Consider the following 19,302-nt stretch of genomic DNA (forward strand, 5'->3'; position numbering starts at 1 on the left):
CTTGCACAAGGACCCGAGGGCTGGCGTCGCCAACCCCTGCCCCGCGTGTGGCAGCAGGCATTGCGTGGAGCAGTTCTGCTGGGCCATGCCATCTGTTTAGGATGGGGCCAGAATTTGGGCTCTCAAAACTGGTCAGAGGTACAATTTTCTCCTTCCCCGCTTCCTCTGTAGCCACCATCGAGGGATATTGCCTGTTCCAGGCCCAGCCTGGGCTGTTCCTGCAGGAAGCTGGTGGGTGTGTTGGTTGGCAGCCTGGCTCCAGTGCCTCCGGCGGGGAGGCCGGGGTAGGTGGCCCAGCGCAGGCGGTGGTAGCTGCGTGGCTGTACACCGCTGCCAGCCCCCGGGCACTGACTCTGCGCTGCCCTACTGGTACAGTGCAACCACCTCTGCCCTTGTGGGCTCTGCAGGCAGAGTGACCCCATTCCTCCCCACCTCCCTTTTTTTGGCAGTTTTGGAGAAAGGGGATGCTGGGGAAGTCCTTTCTGGAGCACATTTGGTGAGCAGTGAGGTGGTTGTGGCAGCAGTAGCGTGGTGGGGATCAGGGTGAAGGGTGGATGGGGGTGCAGCCCATCAGTCGGACCCTGCGCACGGATGCTGTGGCGTTTCGTGCCTGTTGCTAAGGAGCTGCAGTTGCCTTTGGCAGCAGGACTGGCAGATCTGAGGCACAGACTTTGTGGCATGTGGTCATCCCCCTCCCGCAGCCCGTGTGGCCTTGTTCACCAGTGAGTTTTCCACCCGCAGCCCGACATGTGCAAAGACAGGCTTGTTAAATGTGCTCAACCGGGGATTTCGTTCCAGATGTTTGAGATGACCCTCTTCTTCCGAGGGCAGCCAGCGCGCTGATAAAACACTGTGATGCTATAAATAAACCTGTCAGCTCTACAGGGGAGAAAAGCCTTTGGTTTGAACAGGAGTTTGAACAAACAGGAGCCCACGAGTTTGCCTGCTTCTCTTGGGATGCACGTTGACCCCTGATTTTGGGGAGCATCTCAAAAATGTAGGTTACCTTGTTGCTCTCAGCCTGATGGAAGGAAGTGCTTGCAGAGGGGACAGGGTCAATCTGTCTGGAAAAAGGACTCAGAGAAGATTTGCTACTCTGTGTTTCTACAGGCATACACCTGCCCAGTTTCCCTTTGGAGATTTCCGTATTTGCTACAACGAGTCCATCCTCAGTGATACTACCTTCATGGACATGCCCCTCCTTGTGCAGGGCTGGACTCTGGCTAAAATAACTTGTGCGTAACCAAAATAATGGCTGTAGGTGGCTTTGTCTGTGTAGCAGAGCTGTCACTCCCCTGTTGTTGCTACAGGTGGAGTTTCTACAGGCTGTGATGAGGAGCTGGTCTGGCCTCCTGCAGTGTGGGGCTGGGTTGGGTGAGTCTGGGCTTCCTGCAGGTTGTGCGGGAGACCCAGCTGGGTCCTCCTGCCTTAGCCTGACAGCAGGCAAATACAGCCCTGATGCCACAGCCAGGGAAAACAGGCACACTGGAAGCTCAGGGCCAGAAGAGGGGAACTGTCCCTTCCACTGCTGTGAGGTATTTGGCTGGTCCAGCCTCTTGTAGGGTACAGAGGGCAAGTGCCAACCCGGGGAAGGAATGACTGAGCAGTAGATCTTGCTCCTGGAGGCTAAATGATGCTAAAGCCCGTGCTGCTGCAGAGGAGGCTACAGGGTGGTCCTGAGCCCCAGCTGGGCTCGTGTGTGGCAGGAGCATTGCCCGCAGGCAGCAGCACAGGAACAGAGATGGGGCAAAGTGTAGCAACGACTCAGTGTTTCACTGGGAGCCTGTCCACAGCCTCCGAGCAGAGACCTGTACTGGGTGTGACTTGTGTGATGGGCTGGCAGGCTGCAGGAGGTGGGATGTCCCCCTGGGTCGCAGCGAGCAGCAGCCGAGTCTTCTGTGTGCCAGAGGCTGCTGCTGGTGTGGGAGGTGCTGCTCGATGTGTGTCAGCTCCAGACAAGTCACCTCCTGAGGCCTGGCTAAAGGTTTGGGTTTGAGCTGAGATGGAAAGCATGAACTACTCTTCTAGACAATTTCTCTCCTTCCACATTGGAGGTTGAATCCCCCTCCTGCCCCTGTGCTGGACTCTTGGGAAGGAAGAAGATAAAAACCTCCTCAGACAATCCTTAACCCCATACTAAACCTGCCACTGCCTCCAGCATTCGGTGTAAGCTTTGCTCTTGCCTCACTGGCTTGTGAAATGCCCAAGACTGTTTGTGTCTCAGGAACTGACAGGATGGACCCAGAAGGATGGGGACAGCTGAGAATTAATTAGGAGCTGTTGGTTTAATTAGTAGTGTCTCAGTATATTCGTGCATGAGGGCAGGACGCTGAGGGAGTAGCATATCTTGTGAGCTTCCAGCCTTCCTGCTTAGAGGACACGAGCCCTTTGTGTCTGAGGTTGTACTGGTGTGTTTCTGTAAAGGCCATCAGTACGAACACCTCAGCCTGCCCCTCTTTGGGGTCTCAGCTTCCTCAGTGTCTACTTTTCATGGAGCTTTTCTATGAATTACCCAGTCTCTACATACTGGTTGAGAGTAACTTGCTCAGTCTGTGGGTCTTGCTGTCTCCCAGGCTTTCCATTTTCCCGGCACAATCTGGTCCTGCTTTGCTGGTGGTGTGGGTAACCCTAAACCCATCATTTTCATCCAGATCCAAAGGCAGGGGCTTTACAGTGCCAGAAGTTCTCAAGGCATACCAAAACTTGTGATCTTTGTTGAACCCAGAGGTTCTGCTCTGAGGTGGAGCTGTCGTGCTGTGTGCTGAGGTGGTCTCCTGCTGCCACTGCGACAGCCCATCGATCTGTCAAGGGCAGGTCCCCACTGCCATCGGTCGGGGAGTGATCGGGGCTCAGGGTGATCCATCGCCTCCTTCTCCCCGGGCTGTTTCTGTCCCCTGGGGTGTGCAGGGGTGAAAAGCAGCTCGTTCCCAGCTCATGGGATGCTCTTGGTCCCTGCAGCTCTGGGCGTACGGGCAGCAGCTTGAGGAAATCTAATTAAAATGTGGTGATAGCTGCCTGCTGCGGCTCTGATGGAGAGGGATGAAGAAAGGGGGCTCTGGCTTCCCGTGGCTGGTTTCCATGAAATTAAGACTTCTCTGATGCAGAGTCGCTCATCTCTCACAGTGCTTTCTCCCCCTCTCCTCCCCCATTATCTGGATCCAGGCATGCACAAGTTCACCATGTGTGTCCTCTGCTTTCCCCTTGCCCAAGATGCAACACCGGCTCCCCTGAGGAGGATATCTCATGGGGTCACCAGAAAAAGTAATTTGAAGTCTATGACTGCTCTCCTTAAATCACCTTGGAAGAAGGCAGACGTGCCCAGCTCCTGGCATCTCTATTTTTACTTCATGCAGAGATGGATATGGCTGAGTTGTCTCCTTTTATTTCCAGCATTTGGCGTGTGCTGTAGCGCATTGCTAAAGATGTGTCTGCCTGGACGTGAAGCTGCCTGCTTCCCTGAGTCCCTGGGGGACTGCAGGGGTGAAGGGCTCTTGTCTTCTGCATGGCTTCGTAATTCATTTCTCTGCTTGCTACTCTTCCACTTCCCTTGCAGGTTTTGGACTTCTTTTTTCTATATTTATTCAAAGCAGTCTGGGTAAACAGAGAGCAGGAGCATGGTAAGTGGGGGCACTGGTAGCACTGGGTTCCAGAGGCATTTTAAAGGGTTTCTAGTAACTGGAACTCTCCTGTTCTATGTAGAAAATTCTTATTTGCTCTATCTGCAGCTTGGCACAGAGATTTCCTTGAAAGGCTCAGACTGTGTATTTTGCTTCCTGGCAGTCAGGCTGACAAGCTCTGCACCTCAGGTGGCTCCAGTTGCAGCAGCTCTGATGGTGCTGGTTTGCCAGACCTGTCCCGCTGACGCCGTATTTAGCTTGCAGCTGCCCCCAGCACCACGTGCCCCAGTTGTGCCTGTCAGCTGCCCCCATCCCTCCTCCTGTTTGTGGGCAGGAGTCAGTACGTGATAGCCAGGCAAGTCCCCGGTCTGCCTGTGGGATGCCCGTGGAGAGGCTGATGTCATGGTTAGAAGCTCCAAAACCTGGTTACAAATAAGATAAATGGTTTGACATGTTGACGCGGGTGCCTCTGAAAACCCCTGGATAACCTGGGGGAAATGAGAAGCCTGCAGCTGCCAGGCTTTCCTGCTGGGGCTTGCTCTGTGGCTGTGGGGCTGAAATGGGGGGGCTCTCTGGCTGCCCTGGACCTGCTGCCCCCAGCATCGCCCACCCTGTGTGGGCCTGGAGATCTGCTGGATCCTCCAGGAGCCTGGGGGGTGAGCTGGGACATGCGATCCCCATATCCAGCCACAGGCCCACTCTCAGCCGTGGGGCAACGTGTATGCTCAGAGCTGATGTCTGCCCCATTGCTCCCCCAGTGAGGTGGGGGAAGCTCGTGTTTCTGGAGTAGGTTGGTGAAGATACTCCATAACAAATCCTCTACCACTTGAACCGCTCCAAGGCTTGTCCTACGTCTAGTGACTTGGTGTGCCTGGTAACGGTACGCTGGCAGCTTTGGAGAGTGTAGGGGAAAGGGGAGAGTTTCTCCATAGCTGTGAAGTTGTCTTCAAGCTTTTCAGCTTGAAATGTTGCTTTCTGCTCCTTCGGTTGCCCTCATGCACCTGGAATGGCAGCCCCAGGGTGTGTGATGGTCAGGAACATGGCTGGAGAGGGCTGCCCTCAGTGGGGACGCAGGACTGGGACCCCTGAGTGCCCTGGAGCTCTCCCTCCAGGAACCATCCCCCCTCTGTGGGCACAGGCTGGCTGCAACCACGCCAGTTTGGGATGTCGGTGGTTAATTGAGAAGCCCTGGAGCTGACAGCTCCTGTGCCTTCGAGTTCTGGAGAACTCCTTAGCTAGCTGCAGTGAGAATTCTAGACAGAGTCTGACTTTAGCCCTAATGGTCGGCTGTGAGGGGGGGTCCACCATCACAGCAGGGACCACCAGCCAAGGGTTGGCTCTGACTGGCAGGCTGCAAACCCACTGCCTTTGGTTGCTGAGTCTCTTGCCTGCTGTGGGAAGGGAGATGGGCCATAACGTGTATGTGCTTGAACATGCCCACCCACCTGCCTCCCAGGAACAGGAGTGCTTCAGCACCGCAATGCAGCAAGCAGGCTTGAATTAAAGACCGTCATCCCCTTATCTGGGCGTTGCAACAGATGGTGGTGATCTATAAACTTCTGTGGTGAAGGGAGGCTGAGGGGGAGCCTGTTCAGGGGCTGTTGCTCCTGAAGGATGTGAATGTCCTCCGGTTCTTTGTTGGGCTTTTCTCACTTGCATCTCCTGTGTGAAAATGTGGGAGTGGAGTGGTTGAGTCTGAGCTTGGTTTGACTTAAGCCATCTGAGTTATTTGGGCTCACTCAGAGCGGGACAGGCTCGTCGTGAGCCCAGAGACGTGGCGGTATGCCCGAGGTGGGAGCATGAGAGCTGGAACCAGTGTGTGGGTATGCAGGATGCCACCCTGCTAAAACCGCTCACTGCTCCTTCTGATGCTGAAACCCTGACGTGGTTTTGACTCTGCCATCTGGCAAAAAAAAGAATTGGATGTCACCCGGGGGTGTGCAGGGGGGTTTGGAGTGATGGTTTGCTTTGGGAGGGGGCTTGTGTCTGCTCCAACCAGGCATGCTGGGTGCCGTGGTGTGGGCAGCTCCCATCGCAGGCCATGCTCTCCTGTTCTTCCCCTGCCTTGGAAGTGCCAGTGCAAATCACAGACACAAACAACCAAGCTAACATGTCAGTCTTGCTGCTCTGTTATGTTTGGTTAATGAGAATTGGCCTCTGGAGCTGCTTATCCTTTGCCCTTGAGTATAAAACAGCACTTTGCCTGCAACAGGCTCTGGTGTTCAAAGTCATGATCAGGCTGTGAAGGTGTGGTAGCAGATCTGGTGGGGGAAGTGTTCTTTGTTGTGGGATTAGAGACGTTGAGCCCTGAGGAGCCCATTCCACCTGCATGCCTGTTGCAGAGCACTGGTAAGGGGCCTGGGGTAAGAACTATGCATTTTCCCTGCAGAGAGGGCTGGATTTGGGTTTCTTTCCACCCTGTCTTGAGTCAGCGTGGAGGACAAGGTCACTCTGGCCACGCAGGTGCTCTGGGGAGCTGTTTGAGGTGGTTGCAAGCAGCATCACTTGCAGCCCTCATTGTTTGGGTAGGTGGGTGGAGGTGGTGAGATCAGCATGGCTGAGAAAGCTTTGGAGTGTGTGTAGTGGGGGAGAGCTCTTAAGCCAACTCAGATTGGTCACCTGCCTCCCAGGGAGATGCTTCCTGTGAGACATGGCTTGAATACAGGAGAGCAGATGGGTGAAATGGAGGAAGTGTCTGGTAGTTCCTGCCACCTTCCTGCCAGCAGAACTATTCACCTGGCCAATCTGGTGAGGGATTTTTGTGGGATCCATTAAAGCTGTTGCAAAACTGGTGAGAATCAGGACGCGATGTTCAGGCTGGGACAACCCTGAAGGCCCAGTTTGTGCTGCGATAGGTCTGCCTGCATCCTCCCTGCATGAGGGTAGCACCGCAGATCATCTCCTGCTGTGCAGCAAGGGCAGTCTGTCACGTTTGTCTGGCTGTGTCTGTCCAGTGTTGACATCAGAGCTTGATTTCAACCTGCTGTGAATTGGCCAAGACTAACTGAAAATGTCTTGTGGGTAGCTCTTCTGAAAGGCATGTAGCTCTTGTGGAAGCTGTGCTGCAGGGTGAGCTCTGGGGTAATTTTCCCAAGGCGTGGCACAAACACAGTTTAAATTACTCTCCTTGCTTTGGGAGGGTCAGATAGCATCTCCAGTGCCTCCAGACCTTGCTGTGTGGCTTTGCTGTGAGCCCTGTGTCTCTAGCAGGAGGAACCCACTCACTTGAAGTGGTGTCTGGCTGCTGAGTAGAAACATGCTTATCGAGGTGATCGGAGGTCCTGATCCAGGACAAGCGTTAGTGGGCAAAGTGCTTCTGCTGCAATCCTTTGAAGCAGAGACTGACCCCGGGACATGGGAGCAGGCTCCCAGGCGCTGGGGGTGTCCTGTGAGGGTGGCTGGCTGTGAACTCAATCAGCAGCAGAGCTCATTCAGGCTGCCCTGGGGGGTCCAGCACTCTGCTGTTGCTGCAGACAGGGCTATACACCTTGTTCAGCTGGCTCACAGGCTTGTGTCGGACCTGTCTCTACTCCCAGGGATGGTGGGATGCCTGGCTCCTTGTGGGGTGGGAGGCAGCAGAGCCCTCGGCCACTCATCCCTGTCTGGACAGGGACACCTGAGCGTATTGGAGAACATCTCTGCTGCCAGCCTGAGTGCTGAGGCACATATTGGGAGGGGATATTGCTTCATTTGGGAGAAAACTAGAGAGAGAGTTACCTCTCAGGGAGCTGAAATCACTGCTGTTTAGGCTTTCACAGTGCAAGGAGGCCAGCTTGAGGACTTCTGGGAATAGCACTGGGGTAGCAGGGAGTGTGCAGTAGTGCTGAGAGTAAGGGCAAAATGTATTTCTGAAATGAAAGCATGACCTGATTCCTTTGCTCTGTTTTTCCACCCTGTTGTGTTTTCATGAGGCACTGCTCCTGCACAAGTCCACATACAGTACATGAAGCGAGTCTGAGCATGAGGTTTTGCTTTCTCTCAGTGCTTATGTGTGTGCTTTCTCTCAACAGCCATCAAGGTGAGCTGCATTGGAACCTGTGGGGTGTCTAACAAGATCAATGACACAGCATGGACTGTGGAGGAGCAGTACTTTAACAGCACGCTGTCTCTGGCAGACAAAGGTAAGTTCCACAGAGACATGGTGGAGTTCTGTGATTGAGATGGTCTACAGAAATGTATCACCAAGACTTCAGCATCTTCTTGATGTGAAATACCCCTTCACAGGCTGCCTTGGCCCGTGCACAGAGGATGGGAGCCAATATTAGAGACTACAAGAGCTTAGAAGGGGCTGTGCAGAGAGGCATCCTGAATAGCTGCAGAACTTGGCAGCCACCCTGCAAACACTGCTTGCATCCTCTGGCCCTGGTCTGCCTGAAATGGAGCTGCCAGCAGCGACTTTGCCATTTCAAGGCCCTGTGGGTTCACTCCGCTCCACTTCCGATGTGTGTTGTCTATGACGGTCACAAAACACTGATCAAAGCTGGTCAGTAGAAGCCAGTTGAAGGCCAGGAGTAGTTTACACGGAAAGGGATGTGGAAGTGTCACATTGAGAGCATGGCAGGGACAGCCTAGGACAATTACCCCCACACCCCCAGCAAGCCAAGATGCCCAGAGATAGCAGTGGGTTGTATTATCCTGTGGGGTAAAGTGACACCAGCAGCCTCTGGGGAATCTGGGCTCGAATGAATGCTGTCTTTCTGCTGTTAAATAGGTCAGCCTTACTACAAATAATTCATGCTGTGCCCTGGCTCCTGTTGAAATCAAGATGTGCTAGTATTCACCTGCTGAAGGCAGTGGCTGTAGCTGTAACTGTAACATGGCAAAAGCCCAGGGTGGCAGGAGCTCAGCCCTCTGATGCTGTTTTATCTTATAACAGGAAATGGGTAAAACTGAAGTGGCACTTTCTGCTAGCTCAGCAATTTTTCAAGCAGAGCTTTTAGCGTCAAGGGGAGACTGACCTCATCCACGCAGCAACTGGCGAGAGCGCTGCTTGCTCTCTGGTCCCAGAGAAGGGAGACAGCTGTCTGGCTCGCCTCTTGGCTTGGCTCATAGCCCAGGGGCTGCAGTTGGAGGTAAACTGCCTGGGAGGGCAGTGAGGAATGTTTCTGCCTGATTTTGGATGTGGCACTGAGCGCAGCCAGAGAGCCCAGCTGTGAATGTTGGGGTAGCAAAATCCCAGAGGCTTTATGAGGTGCTGCAGGCTGTTGAGCTTAGATGAGTTGGGAGTTGGAAGCTATGAACGATTGTGGACTTCTGGAGAGGTTTAAACCTTCAAATGCACTAAAAAAATGCACCTTCCAACTTCTGTTTCTAATATTTAATGATTCAAGGGAGAGCTGTGATATTGTGGTTGGTTCTGTCCTGGTGAAGCTGCTGAGCAGTGGCAAAAGCCAACCAGGAGACAGGAGTGGGAAGAGGTGGGTGTGCTGTTTGTTGGTTTTGTAGCCCCTGGGAGAATTTGATACCTGCTTTGGCAGTCAGTTTTTGTGAGATTGCCCTTCGGAGCCATCCCCTTGACAACTAGGACCAGTGTAGACTGGGAGGGATGGAAGGAAAATGCATTGATGGCTACGTGCTTTCTGACATGTCCCCTTTGAAGGCCTGTATTCCAAAGACGTCCAAAATTTGGTTTCCCAGCTCTTAAACTGTTCGTGGAAAGCCCTAGTCTTTTTTTGGCTCTTAATTTTCTGGGACCCAGACTCTTGTACCTTGCTCAGTGCAGTGCTGCTATCTGTCAACTGCTGGTATTGCAGACTCTGCCAGCCCGAGACTTGAGCAGTTGCCCGGGTCTGGGGTGGCAGGGCTGGGCTACTTGCTCTGCGATGGAGCCGGTGTTGGAGCTGGCAGCTGCCCAGCTGCGTGCCTGGAGTGTGATGGGGACAAAAGAGGCCAGCTGAAGGCTTCCAGAGCTACTGCAGCTTCAGGCAAGGAAGGCGAGAAATGGTAGTGCATGACTTGTGTCAGAGGTGTAATGAATTGAAGGGAGAATCTGTCCTGTAGCGCTGTAGAGTCCTGCGCTCAAAAGCTGAGGTGTGTTGTGGTTCCATTGCTGTTCTGTCTTGCAAAGCTACTGTGCTATTACAGGAAAAAGCCTGGTCCCAGCTACCAGCAATCAGTCTGGAGCAGCATGCCAGGTACTTACAGTCACTGAGCTATGCTCTTCTGCTTTTTGTGTCAAAGTGGACACAACCGCTGGGAGCTCTCAGCCTCTGGCTCCCAGCTGCAGGGACGCAGAACGGAGGGCGGGCAGTCCCTGTGCATGGGATCCCAGCCAAGGGCAGTGCTCATGGGGCATTTGCTCTTTGTCCGACTGGTACAAGCTCAGGAGTTACTGTCCTGGACTTGCCATGTTTGCCCCATGCCCCGAGGATGCAGAGGAGTGAGCAATGGGATGTGGGTGGGAGAGGGCAGGACCTGAGACAGCTTTGAAACTGTCCCTTGCAATTGCTGCGCTGGCCTGTGCGGATATGGAAACAAAAGCCCTGGGCGCTGGCGCCGCTCCAGCCTGCGGCGCGGGGAAGCGAGATAACTGTCTGCTGTCGCAGCCCTCGCCATGACATTGATGCATGTCCGGGCCAGCGGAGCAGCGGGGAAGCTGGGCTGCTTCTCTGTGACTGCCTCCGCGCGTGCCTGTCTCTGCCTGTCCGTGTCTCTGCCTCCTTCGATGGTGCCGCTGGCAGCACCGCGTCCTGGCACAGCACAGCCCTGCAGCGAGGCAGCGGCTGGGGGTTTGTTAAGGAGTCGTGCAATGGCCTCGTGGACACGAGCAGCAGGGCAGGACCTCAACGCTGACTCAGCCACGGCGTTTTTAGGCTCACCAGGAATAGCTCTCAGCTGCCCCGGCCTTTCCTGAACGGAGCATGAAGGAGCTTCAGACAGACAGGCCGTCCCTTGGTGTCTGCTCTGCTCAGAGCAGAGCTGTCCCTTTCCCGGCGACTCTGGCCAAGAGCGTTTGGCAGGGACGGGCTGCTCCAGGGTCTGGCAGTAAAGCAGTTTGGGGTGCAGCTGCCTCTGGGGGGGCACACCCAGTGCTCGTGGGTGCTCCCTGGGGTGCCTCCTGCAGGTCTGACACCCGGCTGGGAGGGGAAACTGAGGCAGTCTTGTGCTCTTGGGACATGGGGCGTTGAGCTGGGCCACGCTCTCTGATGGGTGATGGCAGGAGCCCAGGGTGTGGGTGAGTTACGGGAGTCAGAAGCATTCCCGAGCAAGGACCCCCAAAGGAGCACTGGGCCAGCCCGGCCACCGGCCTGCACCACCAGCGTGTGACTCCTTCCCTGGCCAGTGTTGGCCAGTCGCAGGCGAAAAGCAGCAAGTGCCATGAGCAAAGGTTACTGCGGCTGCGGACGAGTACTGCGGTGGTGTATGGAATGGTCCTGTCACGTGCGTAAAAACATGCAGAAACCCCCTGGGGTGAATACGTGCCTGTTTTTCAGGTGAGGGCTGGCTGTGCCCACCTTCCTTCTCATGCCCTGAAAAGCAAACAGCAGGAGGGAGGGCGGAGGGCAGGGATGTGGGAGGCCCCGTGTTCAGGTGGGGGGGCTGCCTTTCTGCAGTGCTGCAGGAGCATCTAATCCACAAAGGGGGATGTCACCTCCTAGCAGCACAAATGGAATATGAATGGAGGAAGGGGAGGAATTTGCTTCTGCCTCGGAGGACTCTTTATGTTCCTGAGTTCCCCTCCCCTTACAGCAATGCTGTTACCTCTCCTTCTTGAACCTGTATGTCAAAAAATAGAAGCAAAGCAAGGGGGAGCAGCCTGTCCCTGCTGTACGGGGGGAGCTGTGCCCTGGGGGAGAGGGTGATGCCAGGCTCCCCACTGGCACCCTCCCCAGCGCTCTCGCAGAGGTCTTATCCAGCCTCGTAGTGTCAGCTCGGGTTGAGGGAGGATCCCTGGTGTCCCCAGGGCTGCACAGCCAAGGTGTCTCCGTCTTGTGGGTCCCCGGCGAGCGGCTCGTGTTCCGGCAGGACCTCAGCAGTGCAGGCATCTGGGGGGACGGTGCAGGGAGGCAGGCTCAGCCTGAAAAACAACCCGCCTCGTGCTCTCCCTTCCCACATCCTGAGCAGTAACTTTAAAAAACAGCGAGCTGTGCTCTTTGAGGACACGTGGGGGGAAGGGGAGAGGAGGCTTGCAAAACTATCGAGGTTTGGATTGCTCTTTAAGCATCCAAGAGCAACTCCGCACTTCTCCACCCACACACGTTTGCATTGAAGTCAGTGAGGAGGCAGTGTGTCCTCTGTAGCATTAGCTGTTGCTTGTATTACACGCTGTTTGGTTGTGGTTTTTTTTAAGGGTGTGTGTTGTATGAGAAAGGAGGCAGGCCCTGAAATAACCCAGATGCCTGCTTCACAGCATATGGCACTTATTTAAGGCACTGGCCTCATCCTTAATTTCCCTTCTCACCCCCTATCGAAGCAGCATCCAGGGTGTGGAGGGCTCAGCCTTGCCCCTGGAGTATCCGCAGGTTGGTAACCGGTGTTTTTGCTGCAGAGGACCCTGCTGTGCCTGTGCTGGCGCGGTGCTTGTCCCCGCTCGAGCAGTGCAGCATCCATGCTCTGGGAAAGCCTCTTGCTGGGACTGGCCAGGGCCGAGCAGCAAACTGGAGGCAGCGGGCACCCGTGAGCTGCTGGGGGATGTGCGGGGCCTGTGCCGCAGCGTTGGCAATAACACACAGGCCAGTAGTTCAATGAACTCGGGCTCTTTATGTAAAAGCTGCTGGAAAGTGCTGAGCGTACCAGCTGGTCTGGAGCCTCTCTCTGCTCTGTTTGCTGGAGGACACAGCTCAGCGTCCAGGAGGTTGCTCGGCCCATGGGTGGCTCTCGCAGGAGGCTCGTTATTTGCATCCTGGAGGGAAGGCCAAGGGGGCATTTGCTTTTCTCACTTGGCGTGAGTTTGACTTGGACTTTGACTGCTCCCTGGTGCTGGTTTTTCTTAGGTTCTCTTTTTGCAAAGCAATGCAGTAGGGGTGGGGGAACCTTGCAAGTGTGGGGGGTGTTGGGTTTCTGTAGGTGTCAGCAGTGCAGGAGATCGAGTACACCAGTTGCAGCGAGTACAAAATAGCACTGCTTGTATCCGCTGCTCTTGGACAGAGAGATGCTTCTCTTGATCCAATATAATGGAGTAATTCAGCTCTGGAGGGCCCCGCTCCTCTCCCCCTCCCCTGCTGCAGCTCTGGCCTTATTCAGCTGGAGAGGAGCAGGTCCATCATGTGCCTGTACCCACATGGGGCTGTTTTCTTTGGACACCCTGTATCTCTGACTGCACACACAGCTCTTACCTTGTGGATGGGTTGTGCATGCAAAGGTAGACTTTTAGTTTTTTCATTCTCTTTAAATCCTGCTTGTACCTGAGTTGAACCCGTGCAGGGATCTGGCTGTAATTTCCAGCTGACCTTACTTTTGGCAGGTTGTTAGTTAGCTAGAAGGCACTGCAGGGAATTCCTGGCTGCTCCATGTGCTTCCTTTGCTGGCAGATTTCTTGCACAAATTGCTAAAAAGGGGCAGTTGTGCATCACCTCTTCCCTGCGGTGGTTCTCTGCTGGCCTGGCACAACACCTTCATGGTCAACAGTTGGCACAGGGTGACAATCCTGTCTTCCAGCTGAATTAAAAAAGGTTAGTGACCTGACGAAGCAGGCACCGACTTACGTCTCTTGTTCTGTGCTGAGGAGTCTCTGTGTGAGCAGGAGGTAGCAAAGCAGCGGGTGATGCTCCTGAACAGCCCCTGGCCAGGTGAGAGCAGGAGGGTGCCCGTGGGCAGTGGTGAGCCATTCAGGATGGGCTGGTGCCAGCTCGTGGTCACACTGTGCTGCTGGGTTCAGGAGTAGTAACTGAAGGTTCAGCCCAGGAAAACCACATGGAAGGAGTTGCAATTGCCTTGGGTCACAGCAACTTCCTCAGCACTTCCCAATTTCTTGCCTCAGTAGATCACTGTTAATCCTCAGAGGTTTTTTGCAGCATTGCTGTACTGTCAGATCCTGCTAATTCATTGAAAATGTCACTGAAAACTGCTGACAGAGATTTATGAGCGGTGGAGCCCTAGCCTCAGTGCTGGGCTTTCTGGTGTATTTTCTTCCTTTCTCTCTACCTTCTGTGTTACAGAAGGGTTTATCTCAGCAGCATTAACCATGTCAGAGTTCTAGAGGTTGTTCCTACTGTGTGTTTGTGTGCGCACAAATCCAGTGTGAGTTGCTGCTTTGAACAGGAGCTTGGAGCCTGCTGGGGACTGCGCTCCCTCGCTGCTGTACGGCTGCTCTGCTCGGCTGAAGTGCTGCTCGGTACCACGAGAGCTCTCATTCGAGCAAAACTCAGCTGAGCTAAACACCAAGTCGTTCCCTGGCTGTGCTTGCTGGCAGGTCGCTCTTCTGGCTGTCGGCTGCTCCCTCTGAGGCACCCGTGTCTGCTCCAGGGATGGCACCAGCAAATGTGTGCATTTACCCTAATTTGCTGCAGTTTGTGATGCCATGTATTAGCTTAATCCACCAGAGACTGAGTTGGAGTCTTCACGCTAAAGTTGCAATGGCCTGGCATCGTCTGAAGTGCAAAATTAATGCTTCCCATCTGATGTCTCTGATACAGCCTCCTGCGAGCTAGAAGAGCTCTGACCTTCTTGCTTATGTCTAATATTCAATTTCCTGGGCTGTGAAGGTGGACGAGGAGAGACAGGAGGGCAGGGGTGAGGAGGGTGCTGGCTGCCAGGGCTGCAGTGAGAGTGATGGTTCTTCTGGCAGCTGGGGAATCGGTGTCCTGTAGCACAGTACAGAGGCAGGGCTGCCTGTTTCTCCACCTGAAAGTGGAAAACACAAACCTGCTCCTTTCCTGCTCTCTGCCTGGAGAGGAGGGTACCCAAACTGTGCATCAGCAGCACTGATACCAGTCTAACTCAGCACCTTCGGAGGAGCTCTCCTTCCACAGGGGAAAGGGAGGGCTGATTTTAGGCAGCAGGAAGACTATATTGCTACAAGTGATGGCGGGGAACCAGCAGGCACTGGGTACCTTTCCGTACTACATGAGTTGGCCAGGACAGTTAATGCATCACTCACTAAGTAGCCAGAGAGAAATTGCCATATGGCCTGGCCTGCTGTTCCTCTACTAGAAGAACCAAAAAAAATATGTGTACTCCAAAGGCACAGCTTGTTCCTGCTCTAGCATCCACGTGTGCAGCAGGAGGGAGCAGAGCCAGTGCTGTCTGCTTGGCGGGTACTGGCTGGGAGAGCTGGAGGTTGGGGCAGGAGCCCCATTTTGGCTGCGCCCCAGCTCCTGTGCCTGGGGTGCAGGGACACCTTCCAGGCTCCTAGTTGTGGCTGCTGAGCAAATAGCGGCCTCCTCTTTGGGAGACGAAGGGAGCAATGCACAGAATATTCATCTTTCTCACCCTAGTCTAGCTGTGGATGAAGCCTGGCAAGGCAGAGGGGTGTGTTGTACCGTGCACTGCGGTTGCCTGCTGTGTGCTCAGACGTCTGGGCTGTCTCTCCCAGTGCACCAGAGTGTGAGATCTCACATGGGTGAGTAATAAGGCTCGGCTGAGTCTGTCGTGTTTGTGCATCAGTGACCAAGGCATCTCCCAACCCTCTTCTGGCTTCTCTCCAGTGCCTTCCCCAGCTGGCACCAACCCGGAGGTCCTGGCTTTGTCGTGGTGGAGGTCAGCCTTGGGGAGAGACGGCTGTGACCGCCTGTGGCTTCCAGCTGCCCTGGGATGGCAGCGCTGGGGCTGGGGGAACCAGCCTGAGAGGAGGCCTTTGGCAGATGTCCCTGTGGTGGCACTGGTTTGAGTGTGCAGCCCAGGCAGATCTGGCCCCACCAGTACTGTAAGACTGGCCTGTTCACATGGGCCACTAACCCAGAAAGCTGCAGAACAGCCCTGGGAAGCCCAGGCAGGATGCAGCAGGTAGGGCTCAGTGTCCTTGTTGGTGTGTGGTTGGTTCCTCCTGAACCCCAGCCCTGCCCTGCTCTCATGCTGGGGCAGAGGCTGCCAGAGGACCTTTCCCAGCCCTCGGCTGGCAGGGCAGGGTGTGGGCAGGCAGCTTCCCCTCGCTCTCAGAGGGATGATGGCTTCGAAGGGCTGGTCACTTCCTCTGGCTTTTGGATCCGCCTGGGCAGGGGCCTGGCAGCACCGGCCAGGGAAGCTGCACTGCTTGGAAAAGAGTCCAGACCCTTTCAGCACCTGAGCTGTGGCAGAGTAAGCTCTACTTGGATCATTTAGCAGTGTAAATACAGATGTGTGGTCGTTTCACCCACACACGGTTACGATGGTGTCATGTTTTCCCATGTGGTTGTGCAGTGGTGTGCTGGTTTGCAGTGAGCATGAGGAAACTTTGGTGGATCAAAGCAGGGCTGTCTGGAGGGAGAGAACGGTGCCTCCAGCACCTGGGTGGGCTCAGGGCATGGTCAGCTTGAGCTTTGCATGGGAATCCCATACAACTCTGAGGAAAACCCATTAATTTCTGTCCCTCCACTGCACATCAGTGTGACCACGGATGCCCCGAGTGCTGTGGGATGGTGCTGCGGCACTGAGGCCTGTTGTGTCACACAGAGCTGGGCTTGGGGTTGTGCTCCCCATCACTGGTGATGCTCTGCAGGCTCTGATCACGCAGGGGAGCCCCACCTGGGCCTGGCTGTGTCACCAGGTTACCTCCTGGGGACCCAGCAGAGGACTCAGCTTCAGCCTTCTGGATCAAGGCAGTTCCTTTCTGCACACAATGAGTCCTCCCAGGCCTCCTCCACGCCCGCTGGTACAAGCGAACAACCCCCTGTCCCTCTGTCCCAGTGTGGAGCGGAGGGGAGCGACTGAGCTGTGAATGGGAGAGTCCGTTTGCTTCCAGACAAATCTCCACCGGATTCAGGGAAATCGCCAAGGTCACTCTCTGCTTTGCACTGTAAGATGACTCTTCCGCACTGTTAAGCGTGTTGTTGTTGCTCCCGTTGTCTGGGTTTGGTTTTTTTCCCAGGCTGTCTGGGGCAGCAGCTCCTTTCCCTCCAGGAATTTTTAGGGAGGATGTTTCCAAAAGCCGTGTGGGGGTGGCTGATCTCTGCTGGCTCGGCTCCTATCTGGAGGAGAGGCTGCTGCAGGTATGGCCCTAACACAGAACCCTGCTAATCCAGCTGCCTCTGCCGCCTGATGACTTTCTCAGGGTATTTTTAGCTGTGTGTAAACTTCAGGAAAAGCTTTTTTGCGCCGAGCTGACTGTGGCCTTTGTTCAGACTTCTGGGAATGGGGAGGTAATGGCTCAGCGTGCTGCGGTGGCTTGCACAGCCCTTTCCCCTCGCAGTGCGTTTGCAAGCTGCCCTGGAGCATTGCAGCCTGCTGCGTGGGGCTGTCGGAGACCCCTCGAGAGATGCTGAACTCCTGCTGACCTGCTCTCACCCGGGCACAGGCTGCGGCTTGCTTTGGCAAAGCTGCTGGTTCAGGAGCAGCTCAGAAAGGAGCTTTCAGGGCTGCTCCTCCCAGGTATCTGCATGTCGGGGTGGCCGTCAGGAAATCTTCTCACCTCTGCTGCTGCCAGCAACCGTCTCCGTTGCAAAGTCAATTTGCAAGTGAAATTAGCACATTAAATGTCTTGGATCTTTACTTGCAGCTCTCAGGGCTGGAGGGATAGGGGCTATAAATGCCTTCCCATGGGCTTTGTGTCCCTCTTGCTGCTTGGGTGCTGGAGTTGCACAGCAGATGCAGCTGGGCAGGCGGAACAGCTCTGCATGCTGTGCACGATGCCACGATCTGGGGATCTATCCAAGGCACGTGCGTGGCTAGCAGGGCACACATCGCCCTGTCCTGCCATCGCAGTGGCTGGGCGAGATGGGTGAGCACTGCAAGTGTCCCTCCCGGGGAGCCGAGGTGCCTTTTGCTGCTGTTTTCCATGTGAGAGGTACCTGGGTGTTGGCACAAAGTCAGACTGTGCCCTGCCTGTGCTCACAGGGTGGTTGGGACAAGGGAAATTGCAGATTTTCCCCATTATAGCAAGACTAGTCAGCATTTGGAAATGGAAACTGAGCCTTTAGGAGCAGATTTGCCAGCTGGAGAGTTTAAAAGTAGTTGCCACCTCCCTTCCCACTGTAAGGGAGGACTCAGCTTGGGACTCGCCAACCTTCCACCTGCCAAAGGCACCAGACATGTGGCAAAAGACCAAAATGGCTTTGTAATCCCAGGCAAATTGGACACAGAGCCTCCACTGTGTCTGTGATGGAGGAGCTTCTGCCAGGAGAGGCAAGCAGGAGCCCAGGAAGCAGCTCGGTGTGGGGTTACTGCTAAATACCTGCCTCTCCTCCTGCCCGCAGCAGGAGGCAGGCAGGACTCAAGCTTCCCTGCAGTCTCTGCTGCCTTGTCGCTCTGCCATGCACTCTGGATCATGCCTGTGCTTTCACAGGAGTCTCCCGTCTTGGTCAGGATCACCTGTTTTTCTTCATCTTATTTTTATTCACCGTTGTCTCTGAAATAGCTCTGACACTGAATTCCAACACCCCTTCTGCTTTCTGTGCCAGCAGACTTCTCAAAATGCCCACTCCGGGCTGCCAAGGGTGCCTACAGCCATGACTGGGGGCTCCAGCCAGACGCAGGACTGAGGGTGCTGCCACCCATCATAGCCCCTCCACCTGCGCAGAGAGCTTCCGTGCTTGCCATAAGGGCAAGAAGTGCAGGTGTTCAGCTGGAAGCTGGGGCTCGGTGAGCAGCCGGCTGTTCGTTAGCCGTGCTACAAAATGAAGCTGCATATGGTGGGTGGCATCTGCCCCTGTGGGTAGGACCTGGGTGCTTGGTCCAGCCTGCTGGAAAATTCCCTGTATGTGGAGGATCTCAGGGCTGGCATAAAGATGCTTCTTTCTCTTTGGGGGAAGGAAGGTGTGGGCTGGAAGAAGCAGGTCTGAAAACAAGAGCTACTGCTAATTGCCTGCAGCATCTCTCCACTTAATGGAGTGGAGAATAGAGCTCACTGTTTCCCTGGCTTCCTGCTAGGTGCAGGACTGAGGTCTGGGCTCTTGTGGCCACGAGCCAAGCACTGCTGCGATGGCTTTGGTCCATGTAAGCTGCTATGGGGTGCAACTTCAGCCTGGGGTAGCTCATCTTGGAACTCCTCACTGGCTGTGAAGAGCAGGAACAGCGTTTTCCAGCCCCCGTGGGCAGCTTGTTGCAGGCAGGAGCTGCAGGAGGGGCTTGCAGGCTGCTCCCTGCCCCAGGTGGGGTCACAGCAAGTCTGGGTATGCTGGGAGCCGACAGGTCTCTGGGTGCTTGGGCTTGGTCTGAGCTGTTTGGGGTGGTCTGCACTGACCTGTGGGCAGTTCTCATCTGGTGACTTACTCAGAGACTGGGCTACCTGTGTGGAAACTGCGTCAGTGCCACCAAGTCATGCGGTGGCTCTGCCAGCCAAACCACATCCTCTGCAAGTGATACTGGCCATCATGTTGCTGGGAGATTGTATTGCCTTGCTCGGTGCTGCCATTGGGAATGTCCTTCAGGGCCCTTGGTTTTCTGCAGGGGGTTAGAAACTGTGAACATGAAGTGCTCACAGGTTCAGTTCCAGCCCGGTTTTCTGTTGGTGCATGTGAGCTGGGCAGGAGCTTGACCGAAACGACTTGTTGGATCATGCTGCTTCTAATGTAGAAGAGGGACTTCCACTTTGAGGAGTCTGTGCGCTCTTCCTAAGGGTCCTGGAAAGGCTGTGAAGTTTCATGTACCTAGCAGACTTGAAATCACTGTCTGC

General features: G+C 55.0%; 1 protein-coding gene across 1 annotated transcript in view; it reads left to right on the forward strand.

Moving 5' to 3' along the window:
- The window catches only part of ARRDC1 (arrestin domain containing 1), a 39,817-nt gene that overhangs the window by 9,863 nt on the left and 10,652 nt on the right, over positions 1–19,302 (forward strand). The window contains exon 2 of the mRNA XM_074891468.1: positions 7,628–7,738. Within this exon, the coding sequence (XP_074747569.1) occupies positions 7,628–7,738 (111 nt within the window). The remainder of the gene's footprint in view (positions 1–7,627; positions 7,739–19,302) is intronic.

Source organism: Strix uralensis, chromosome 21 (assembly GCF_047716275.1).
Source record: "Strix uralensis isolate ZFMK-TIS-50842 chromosome 21, bStrUra1, whole genome shotgun sequence".
NCBI lineage: Eukaryota > Metazoa > Chordata > Aves > Strigiformes > Strigidae > Strix > Strix uralensis.